General features: G+C 42.4%; 1 protein-coding gene across 1 annotated transcript in view; it reads right to left on the reverse strand.

Moving 5' to 3' along the window:
- LOC126106221 (serine/arginine repetitive matrix protein 1-like) overlaps window positions 1–955 on the reverse strand; it is a 229,175-nt gene extending 228,220 nt beyond the window's left edge. The window contains exon 1 of the mRNA XM_049912451.1: window positions 928–955. Coding sequence (XP_049768408.1) covers window positions 928–929 — 2 coding nt within the window. The 5' untranslated portion in view covers window positions 930–955. The remainder of the gene's footprint in view (window positions 1–927) is intronic.
- Between the last annotated feature and the right edge of the window lie 11,227 nt (window positions 956–12,182).

Raw genomic sequence — 12,182 nt, forward strand, 5'->3', positions numbered from 1 at the left:
TCTCTTTCAAGGTTTTTTATTTTGTTTTTTGATTTGTACTCATCAGCGAAAAACTAATTGGTGATATATAATATTGTACTCTGTGCGATTTCCAGAATATATTTATTAATCAGTTATAAAGACTGAAAGGCTTTTATTTTGTTTCTCGATTTGTGCTTGTCAACAGAAAAATAATTGGTGAAACATGATATTGTACAATGAGCAATTTACAGCACACAGTTATAAAAGCAGTCAGAACTCGTCTATTAATAAGGGATTACTGTCAAATTCTCAATTATGTTAAATATAAACCACTGTAATACTGACATTTAATTACAGATGATTGTATTCCACATGTAAATAAATATAATTTTTGGTTTATGTGAGTTAAAACGCAGGCTAATTGAAATAACTGCAGTACATTCTGAGAATGTATGTTTGGAGCTGAAAACTGTATGGATGCGAATTTTTGACAGTGGGAAAGAAGACAATATGACAGTTGAAGTGATTCTGATGCAGCATAATAGGATATTGAAACTCAGATGGACTAGTAAAATAAGGAATCTGGAGGTTCTCTTCAGAATAAGCAAAGAAATTTGTAAAGAACACTTATAAGAAGAGAAGAATCATAGAACATGTGTTAATAAATACATGACAGTAGGGGTAACTGCGGAAGGTAGAAACTGTACAGAAAGACAGGAATTGGAGTATAACCAATAAATAATTGAGAAATATTGGTGAATATGTCCCTTTGGAATGGAGAGGTTGGCAGCCACAAGCCGCTCGATCCGCCCCCCCCCCCTTTTCCAAAAAAAAAAAAGGAAGCTTTAAACTAGGAAAGCATGTTAAATCCACATGTGTATACTGAATGAATCAGAAAGTGTGCAAATTAGGTTAGAACTAGATGAGAAGGTTTAGCTCGTGTCAGGATTGCCAGCCTATACTCACATGTCGCAGCAATGTTGCCGGCCCTGGCCCTGGTTTCCCGCGACGTTGCGGTGTTTCCCCGGAGGGGCCTTCTAACGGTTTCGCGGTTCCGCGCACCCGATTCGACTGCCGGCCGTAGTGGTTCGCACCCTTCGCGCCACGCCCCGTGTTGCCACCTGGCGGCGCGGACCTGAACTACGAGCTCCCCGCACCGAGCCGGGGGCTACCTGCGCTGACGTCACGCCGGTGCGCGCTCCCAGGGACGGTTCGGCGAACTACGTCCAGGGCTCGCCGGGCCGCGCCGGCTTTTGTCAGTGCAGTGGGCATTGACCGAACTGACGTGAGATTTGGCGCGCACACGCAACAAGTTGAAGACTCAAACAGCTGGGGTGGCTTCACTCAGAGCTACACGGCAGCCGACTTACCTGTTCTGTGCTTTCTCTCACGTGTCTAGGAACTTTCACGTCTACATCTACTTTTCTACACTGCACACTACTGCGACTTGTATGGCACAGGATACTTAACAATCTAACCCCTATACTACAGTTTGTTCCAGCTCCAAGAAAAAAAAGTATGAAACGTATGTCTACATTTTGGAGTTAGTACTAAAAATCGAAAAATGTAGGATTTCGTGGAAAAATTAGCTGTAACTCTCAACTTTTTCTATGTACGACGTGTATTAAATAAACAGCGAAAACTGATACGAATGAAAGTATATAACGGAAGCAAAATCCTTCCAGTTAACATGCGCACATAAATCAAACTTTTGCTAGATAATCGTGAAATGTAAACATTTCCACTAAGTACTTATTTCACTGGGCTCTAACTTCTTCCCACAGACTGTATAAATCCTTTAGTGTTTAACATCAACTGTACATGTACCTGAAACATAAAAGGTTAAAAACTGTCTTCTGTTATCAACTTTCATAACCAAAAAATTGTCACACTGACCAATTTTAAGAATCGCTGTCTGGAGCACATACGTTACGCGAACACAACTATGTCCACGTTTTCATGTAAATCTAATATTCCAAAGTTACAGTTTTGTTTTTAGATCGATTTTATCAAGATGTCAAATATGCAGAGGAGTGTTCTGCGTAGAGGACAGTGTAGCTAGGAACATAATTATGACGTTATTTGGTCGATACTCGAGTCCAGTGACAGGAGTCAAATGAAGGAATGAGCGATGGAGACTGCCATAAGCAGTTTCCACCACTTTATACATTTTCTGTTGCTGATAGACATGAAGTTTGTGCAGCACTTATAAATACGAAGGCTATTCGTAAAGTAAGGAACGATAGGTCGCGAAATGGAAACCACAGTGAAAATCAAAACTATTTTATTTGAAACGGTCTGCTACAACTACCAGCTACTTCTCTACACAGTCACCGCTCAGACTTAGATATCTGTCGTAGCGTTGTACCAACTTTTCAATTCCCTCGTTATAAAAGAAAGCCGCCAGTGCCTTTCGACAATTTTCTACTCTGGACTGCAGCTCGTTATCTGTGTCAAAATATTGTCTTCATAGCCAGTGGTTCATTTGAGCAGACATGAACCTCAGGGGTAACCAATTATGGGCTGAATTGTGGGTGATCAAACACTTCCCATCGAAAACGCTGCAGGAACATCTTCATTGCCCCTGCAGAGTGCGGCCGAGAATTGTCGTGTGGAACGAGCTGCATGACAGTTATGTTATGTTGATTGCATAGCTTCAGGCGAAATCTTTCGCCCGGCCCTCATACTTGGCGGGAGACGCTAATTTCTAGCCATCTTTACGTTCTCACTGTGATCTCAGAACTGAAAAGAGCGACGTGATGCGATCAACAAGCTTACTAGACAAAGTGGCCAATGCATCTATGCAAAGCTCCGTAAGATTTTCACTGTATTTTCCATTTCGCGACCGATCGTTCATTACTTTCGAATAAACCTCGTATTTCACGTTATATGCATTTAAGTGCTGTAGAGAATAATGTTAAATCATCAGTTACAGAACTGTATTGCAAGTAAAACTATAACATTTCTAAAGGTAGTTTTATAAAGTGTGGATGGCAGTGCCATTCGTCGTGAGTCGTGCATCATCTAGTACGTTCAAATAGTTACCACGAAACATAGGATTGTTGTAAATAAATTGAATGTCGTTAATTTCTTATCTGTTTCGTCTATCCTGAAAATTTGTGTTAATTTCCAACAGTTTCCGTTTCAAAATTTATTTAACTTGTAACTGTTTTTTGAAATTACTTCTACTGATTTTGATTTCACTTACTGACAATTGGTGCATGGTAGAATAACAATGTAACAGACAGAAAACGAAATACTGTAATGACAAGATTTTGTTGAGTGCAACGGTTTAAATTGCAACAGCGAATTTGTTGCTAGGTAAATGACAGTGTTGTACCTTCGAACATGTTTTACACTTGGAAAAACCTTAATTTTCAGGAACGATTTTTTGGTTTTTATAATTCAAGAGAAGAAGACTCAGCACATAAAAACTGTGTGAATTCCTGGCGTCTGTTCTTTCGGACATGTGTCCGGATGGCTCAGTCATCTATGTCAGCCAAAGGATGTTGTTGAAGATCAAATACGAGACTGTAACTCTGCCACACCATTCTGGAGGACTTAATCTCACGAATGTGCCGAACAAATCTCTAGCTCTATACCTGTGACCGACGCTACGGACGTGGAACTAATGGTAACACGCCATCACGTCGGCGATCCTGGACGTGCTTCTTTCCCCGTCCTTTGAACCACCGGTGGCGGTAGGTACATTATTGCCTTCTTTTTCTCACTACGCGCGATTCTTTGTTGATATTAGTTCAGTTACAGGTACCTTCCTAAAGGATCTACACTACCCGTGACACATGTCGATACTTGAGACGTCATCATGGCAGCAATGTTGTCGAACTTAAATACCCAACGATGGATTGGCGACAGATTTAGCGAGCTGTCCACACTCCTCACCATGGCAGCAGGGTCGTCTTGGTATCCACTAATCAACCGCACGACAGTGACCCACCCTCGTCTCAGCTACCCACCAGTAACATATGAAAATTTTTGTTTGACCGATACTCAGATATGAATTTCTCACTTATCGTGAGCAGTCGCCTTAACAAGTTCGGCTGGCCGTGCACGCTTCCCAGACTGACCCATACTTCCGTATGTCACACTGTCTACGTCCTTATACCGAAATCCATTAAAACAATCACCCAATGCTCGCAACACTACTTCGATTCCATCAACAAGTGCCAGTCCAGCACAAATTTTTAAACACTGAGATGACAAAAGTCATGAGACAGCAACATGCGCAACTACAGATGGCGGTAGTACAGCCTACCCAAGGTATAAAAGGGCAGTGCATTGGTGGAGTTGTCATTTTCACTCAGCTGATTCATGTGAAAAGGTCTCCTGCATTGTTATGGCAGAACAATGGGGATTAACAGACTATGAACGCAGAATGGTAGATGGAGCTAGAGGTGTGGAACATTCCATTTTCGGAATCGTTAGGGAATTCACAGTGTCAAGTGTGTGCCGAGAATACCAAATTTTGGGCATTACCATTCACCGCAGAGAACAAAGTGGCCGGTGGCCAACTACCGAGAGCAACGGCGATTACGTAGATTTGTCAGTGCTGACAGACAAGCAACACTGCGTGAAATAACAGCAGAAATCAATGTGAGACGTACGACGAACGTATCCGTTAAGACAGTGCTGAGAAATTAGCCGTTAATGGGCTATGGTAGCAGTCAACCAACGCGAGTGATTTCACTAACAGTACCACACCACCTGCAGCGCCTCTCCTGGGCCCATTCCCATATTGGTTGGATCCTACACGACTAAAAAACCGTGGAATGGTCAGATGAGTCCCGATTTCAATTGGTAAGAGCTGATAGCACGGTTCGAGTGACTCTCAGACCTCGCGAAACTATGGAAATATGTCAACAAGGCAATGTGGAAGATGGTGATATAATAGTGTGGGTTGTGTTTACATGGAACAGATTAGGTGTTCTGGTCCAACTGAACTGATCATTGGATGGTTATGTTCGGTTTCTTGGAGACCATTTGCAGCCATCGGTAGACTTTGTCTTTCCAAACAACGATCGAATTTCTGTCGATGAGAATGGCCGATGTCACCAGGCCGCACTTGTCCGTGATTGGTTTGAAAATCATTCGGGACAGTTAGAGAGAATTATTTGGTGACTCAGATCGCCCGACATATAAATGGTTCAAATGGCTCTGAGCACTATGGGACTTAACAGCTGTGGTCATCAGTCCCCTAGAACTTAGAACTACTTAAACCTAACTAACCTAAGGACATCACACACATCCATGCCCGAGGCAGTATTCGAACCTGCGACCGTAGCAGTCGCGCGGTTCCGGACTGCGCGCCTAGAACCGCGAGACCACCTCGGCCGGCTCGCCCGACATAAATCCCATCGGTCATTTAGGGGATATAAAGGAGAGGTTGTAATGCTATTGTAAATATAATCCTGCCATTAATCAGTATATTTAAAATTTTTTTTGTTCCATAATAAGTTAGAAAAATTAAGAAAATACTATAACGAGAGTAAGCTTTTGTTAAGTGTAGTTTATCTATTTAAAATAACCTCTTTGACGCAGGTGGAATAAATGTATTAAAACTTTTTTTTAAAATAATTATGTAATATTTCAAGTACAACTGTAATTAATTATGTCAATTTTGTATGTATATGCTGTCATGCAATTGTAGATGGTTCATACTTAGGGTTTTTGTAAGCAGAAGTGTAAATTGAAAAGGTGTAAGGATCATAGGTAGAACGGAACTTCATTCTGTGGTGGAATGGAAAAGGTGGTGGGGCGCGCGAGTGAGATTTGGCTCGCAGGTGGCTCACACAGTCGGTAGCTGCCCTGCAAGAGGTTGAACACGCATTACGATAGTCAAGCAATAGAGGCCCCGAATTTACCTGCAAGACTGGGTTTTGGCCTCGGACGTGTTCTACATGATTGGCGCAGTATGGCAATAAACTAATAGCTCAGAAATTTGCAATTTTATCGTCGCCACCAAGAGCAAGACAGAGCAATGTACATCAAGAGCCGTACCTGCGCAATGTTACTACGCAGCACCCCCTCACGCCACCTTCGACATCAGTAACAGACAAAGTACTTTAGTTAGAAGTGTATCACAGTATGAACCATCCATCTTCAATCAGTGGAATATAAGTGTTAAATTTACCGTTGTGTTTAACCGTGAATTTCCTATTTCATTTACCTCAGTAGAGTCCTTACCTAAACGAATTTATTCCGAGTACCCGGATGTTTATCTGAGCTTGAATAATAGTAAAATACTGGCAATAGTACTGTTTTGGTAGTAAATTCTGAAAATCATTAGTAAATACTAAAGTTTGCACGTATCAGTTTAAGGGCCACCGCTTTGCTTGACCATGAGGATAAGTTTTCAATAGTATTTCTGAAAGTAAAGTAACATAATTGTTTAACTGCAACAGTCTTAACAGTAGTTGCTCATGTTGCTTCTCCATGTCAAAGAAAGCCAGACAAATATTGATGTTAGTAAAACGTTAACAGATAACAGTCCTAAAGAAATGAAATTTAGTCCTATTAAATAATACCTTTGGTCATATGAGTGATAGCTATGAGTTTAATATTTTTTTTTGTATCCTTGTTGAAACATATCTGTGTCTTCTTTAAATAATTACTGAAGTACAGTCATAAATTCCATAAGTAACAGAAAGTGGGATTAATAGTAGTTACTGCCAAGTGACTGTAGTAAGTGAAAGTAGTTATTTATTCAGTGTCGAAAATTGACTTCATCTTTTTGTGTAGACACTGTGCCCGATTTGGGCTGGCGGCCGTTTTATTAAGCGAAACAGTTTATTGTTCTAACAGGCTTTGTCTGATAAAAGGTCTCCAAAAGTAATTATTCTTACTACTTTCTCCCCAAACTGTATGATTCGGAGAAGAATAGTTATATACTTTACCATTGGGTTGAACACGGTTAAAATCTCTCTCCGAGAGTCGATGGTTTGGAGTGTTACTGCTGCGTGATTTTGTCGTGGCGTTCCTGCCGCTATTTACTGCACAGTTATGACATTCTGAATCGCGGATCTTCCGTCTTTACAGTGGTAGAACTTAAACGTTCTGGTACCGTATTGACGCGAAAGTACCGCTGCAAGGTCAGTTCTTGCACAACAACCTGCAGCGGCAACACTTTCGTAATTACGGACGGTTGTAGAGGCAGCATGCCTCAATATTTCTGCATGGGACTTCTAATGACTTCTTGAGTCCATACCACGTCGAGATGCCGCACTACGCCGGGTAAAATGAGGTCCAACTTGATATTATGTGGTATCCCGTGACTTTCCTCACATCATTGTTTGTCAGTATTGGGCAATAGATCTACACCCAACACAGTTGATGTCAAGGAATTTGCAGCCAGCGAATAGACTTGTACAAACGACGTTCAAAAAGTTTTGCACAGTCGTCTCTAATTTTTATTTTTATTTTTTGCAGGAGGAGAATGAAATATTTTGCGAACATACTTGGAACATTTAGCTATAAGTTGGTGTATGAAAGTATTTTCTTTTATTTACAGATGAAGCATAGTGGACCGTGAAAGAGATGTCAGGTTGCGACAACGGTCGGTGATGGAGTTGCTCTTCAAGACCGGCGATGACTCCGCCACGTCGATTCACAGGAAGTTGCTCGCTGTTTATGAGGAGGACACAGTGGATCGCAGCAGTATCCAGCGGTGGTTCCAGAGGTTTGATGAAGGTGATTTCTCTCTCAACTGGACAATCCACGATGCCGTAGACCATCGACGGCAGTGAGTGATGTGAATAAGAAGACCATTGATCAAATCATCCATAATGTGACGGCAGGACAGCTTTCTGAAATGACTCGTTTGTTACTGGGTAGTGTAGTATCACTGGTACAGTCAATTGGGAGCAGAAAAATCTGTGCGCTTTCGGTGCCTAGATTATTGACAAGGGAAACGAAAACGATGAGGAAGAATGTGTGCAAAGGTTCAAAATGGTTCAAATAGCTCTGAGCACTATGGGACATAACTTCTAAGGTCATGAGTCCCCTAGAACGTAGAACCACTTAAACCTAACTAACCTAACGACATCACACGCATCCATGTCCGAGGCGGGATTCGAATCTGCGACTGTAGCAGTCGCGCGGTTCCAGACTGTAGCGGCTAGACCGCTTTGCCACCCCAGCCGGCTGTGCGAGGGTCTCATGAAGTTCTTTACTGAAGAGCGGAAACATTGTTTTGACGGCGTTATTACCCAGGATGAAACATGGTTGTCTTTGTCCGAACCTGAGAGATAAACCAGATCCATGGAATGGCGTCATTCGGGTTCCCCTCGCAAGAATAAATCTAGACTTTCACACAACAGCAGGCCGAAAGGTGATGGCTTCCTCCTTCTGGGATCACAGTGGTGCCATTTTCATTGACTTTTTTGAACCTGGCTCCACAATTAACCGCGACCGATACTGTCTGTCACTGGACAAGCTGCGACGTGCCATCATGACTCACAGACCACAGCTTCAGGGTCAGCTCATTAGACTACACCATTACAATGCCAAACCCAATATAGCCATTACGAGGCGGGAGAAAATCAGGAAAATGGGTTGGAAAATTTTTCCTCATCCTCCCTGCAGTCCGAACTTGGCTCCATCTGAGTTCCCCTTTGGTAGTTTGAACGGCCACCTGCGCGGTAAAACATCTGATATAAAGACTTCTTGTATCAAACGGTGGTGTAAAAGTCAATCTCCAGAATATTACCAAAGTGCATTTACATCATGCAAAGAATTTTGGGCCAGATGCGTCACAACTGATGGAGGATACATTGAGTAGGCTCAATGTATAGCTAATTGTCCCAAGTATGTTCACAAAAAATTTCATTTACCGCGTCCAAAAAATTAAAAAAGAATTACAGACGACTGTGCAAACCTTTTTGAACGCCATTTGTGGCAACAGTGTCTGTTCTTTCAGACATGCTTGTAAGTAGTGTGATAAGTGTTCCTCCGCCGTAGGTCAGCCTAATAGGAGAAAACAGTGCACGTTTACAGGTTGTTGTTGTGGTCTTCAGTCTTTGAGACTGGTTTGATGCAGCTCTCCATGCTGCTCTATCCTGTGCAAGCTTCTTCATCCCCCAGTACCTACTGCAACCTACACTTTCTGAATCTGCTTAGTGTATTCATCTCTTGGTCTCCCTCTACGATTTTTACCCTCAACGCTGCCCTCCAATACTAAATTGGGGATTCCTTGATGCCTCAGAACATGTCTACCAACCGATCCCTTCCTCTAGTCAAGTAGTGCCACAAATTCCTCTTCTCCACAATCCTATTCAGTACCTCCTCATTAGTTACGTGATCTACCCATCTAATTTTCAGCATTCTTCTATAGGACCACATTTCAGAAGCTTCTATTCTCTTCTTGTCCAAACTAGTTATCGTCCATGTTTCACTTCCATACATCGCTACACTCCATACAAATACTTTCAGAAACGACTTCCTAACAGTTTATACTCGATGTTAACAAATTTCTCTTCTTCAGAAACGCTTTCCTTGCCATAGCCAGTTTACATTTTATATCCTCTCTACTTCATCCATCATCAGTTATTTTGCTCTCCAAATAGACGTTTACAGGTATAGAGACAGTGAACTGAATGAGGGATAAATACTGTCTCTATAGTTTACAGGTATAGAGACAGTATTTATCCCTCATTCAGTTCACGGAATGACAACTCAGGAAACCGTCTTAAGAACCCACAAGTTTAGAAACCGAGCAACTCCCTCACCCCTCCCCCTACCCGCCGAGTAATGTAGCGAGTCGAATATAATGGGCCATGGGCCTCGTGTTTTCCGCGGCTCGCATCGCATTCAAAAGCACGCTGCGTCGCCAACGTTCGATAGCGATTTCTGTTGGGCAGCGTTTGATTTCCCCGTAGACGCCCTGCCCTGGTTTCAAGCTCAACAGCGCCGCCAACGATTTAATCTTCGCTGTCCCAGATTACGTAAGACCAATAATTTGTTTCCACGTGACAGGCAATCTTTCTCGTCTAAAACTGCTCCCTCGTTGACTCGAACATGACTGGAGAAAACCGACACGAATCTCTATGGTCACACTGATCGGATGGATTCTGCATGTTTCAGCAGCTCACAAAGTATTTTCCAACTACATCAGTAGAAGAAGGTCCTAGGGCTCTCGCTCTGACTGTCGTTTGGCGATGAAACGTGGGAAGCGTAACCATTAATTGCCTACTATTTTTTAGGAACTCAGTCTTCTGCTTTGATTGACACGAACCGTCACGAATTCCTCTTAGCACTTGCGGTCGTCGTTGTCGATATTTCTTCTTCTTCTTCTTCTTCTTCTTCTTCTTCTTCCCAGGCTAAAGCCTGGTCAGTAGCGCATACACTTCGCTGAGGCTGTTATTTAATCTTTTTCCTGGACGACCTATACTTCTTTTACCTGCTGGTTATTTATTTATTACGATTTTTGTCATCTTCCGTTCATCTATCCTGCCTATATATTCGTCCAGTTCATGCTTTCTCCTATGTACCGACTCATTAATGGAGTCCAACTTGCCTTTCCTAACACTTTCACTTCTCTGTCCCTGTCTCTCTATGTGTATTCCCTGAGAGATGTCAATAACTACCGACCTGTTTCAGAGATGACATCATTTTCAAAATCGTTCGAGGGATGAATTCTAAAACAGTACCACACATTTACAACAAAGACATCCTTCGCAAATTACAGTTTGGATTTCAGAAGGATTTCTCTACTGAGAATGCCATTTACATCTTCACTCACCAGGTCTCACAAGCATTAAATAATAGAACAGTACCGATTCGTATTTTCTGCGACGTATCTGAGGCATTTGATTACGTAAATCACAAATAAAAACATTTTGGGACTTCTAAAACAACTTAGGTAGGCCACATTTGGAATTAGAATCGTTGCATATCCTGGCAAGAGACAAATCAGCAATACTTTGCGTACTTTCATTCAATAATGTCATATGGAATAATGGAAATGGAAATGTCGTGTGGCTAGGGCCTCCCGTTGGGTAGGCCGTTCACCTGAGGCAAGTATTTCGAGTTGACGCCACTGCGGTGAGTTGCACGTCGATGGGGATGAAATGATGATGATGATCAGGACAACACAACACTCAATCTCTGAGCGGAGAAAATTAGAAATGACATTCGGTCTCGCTGACCACTCAAGTACCAGGGGCGGACACTGGAACACTGTTCTCCGGTAATGCATCTTTGAGAAAGAAATACTACGTTGCGCAAAAACGTGCTCTAAGCATAATATGTGGTGCTCAAAAACGGTCCTCTTGTAGACGTTTGTTTAACAAGTTGAGCATTCTGACTAATGCGTACACAGAGTGCGCGAAGGAACTTGCCCCCCTTCTTGCAGCGGTGTACCGTAGGTCTCTAGAAGAGCGTAGCGTTCCAAAGGATTGGAAAAGGGCACAGGTCATCCCCGTTTTCAAGAAGGGACGTCGAACAGATGTGCAGAACTATAGACCTATATCTCTAACGTCGATCAGTTGTAGAGTTTTGGAACACGTATTATCTTCGAGTATAATGACTTTTCTGGTGACTAGAAATCTACTCTGTAGGAATCAGCATGGGTTTCGAAAAAGACGGTCATGTGAAACCCAGCTCGCGCTGTTCGTCCACGAGACTCAGAGGGCCATAGACACGGGTTCACAGGTAGATGCCGTGTTTCTTGACTTCCGCAAGGCGTTCCATACTGTTCCCCACAGTCGTTTAATGAAAAAAGTAAGAGCATATGGACTATCAGAGCAATTGTGTGATTGGATTGAGGAGTTCCTAGATAACGGGACGCAGCATGTTATTCTCAATGGAGAGAAGTCTTCCGAAGTAAGAGTGATTTCAGGTGTGCCGCAGGGGAGTGTCATAGGACCGTTGCTATTCACAATATACATAAATGACCTGGTGGATGACATCGAAAGTTCACTGAGGCTTTTTGCAGATGATGCTGTGGTGTATCGAGAGGTTGTAAGAATGGAAAATTGTACTGAAATGCCGGAGGATCTGCAGCGAATTGACGCATGTTGCAGGGAATGGCAATTGAATCTCAATGTAGACAAGTGTAATGTGCTGCGAATACACAGAAAGATATATCCTTTATCATTTAGCTACAAAATAGCAGGTCAGCAACTGGAAGCAGTTAATACCATAAATTATCTGGGAGTACGCATTAGGAGTGATTTAAAGTGGAATGATCATATAATGTTGATCGT

The sequence above is a fragment of the Schistocerca cancellata genome, chromosome 10, assembly GCF_023864275.1.
Source record: "Schistocerca cancellata isolate TAMUIC-IGC-003103 chromosome 10, iqSchCanc2.1, whole genome shotgun sequence".
Classification (NCBI taxonomy): domain Eukaryota; kingdom Metazoa; phylum Arthropoda; class Insecta; order Orthoptera; family Acrididae; genus Schistocerca; species Schistocerca cancellata.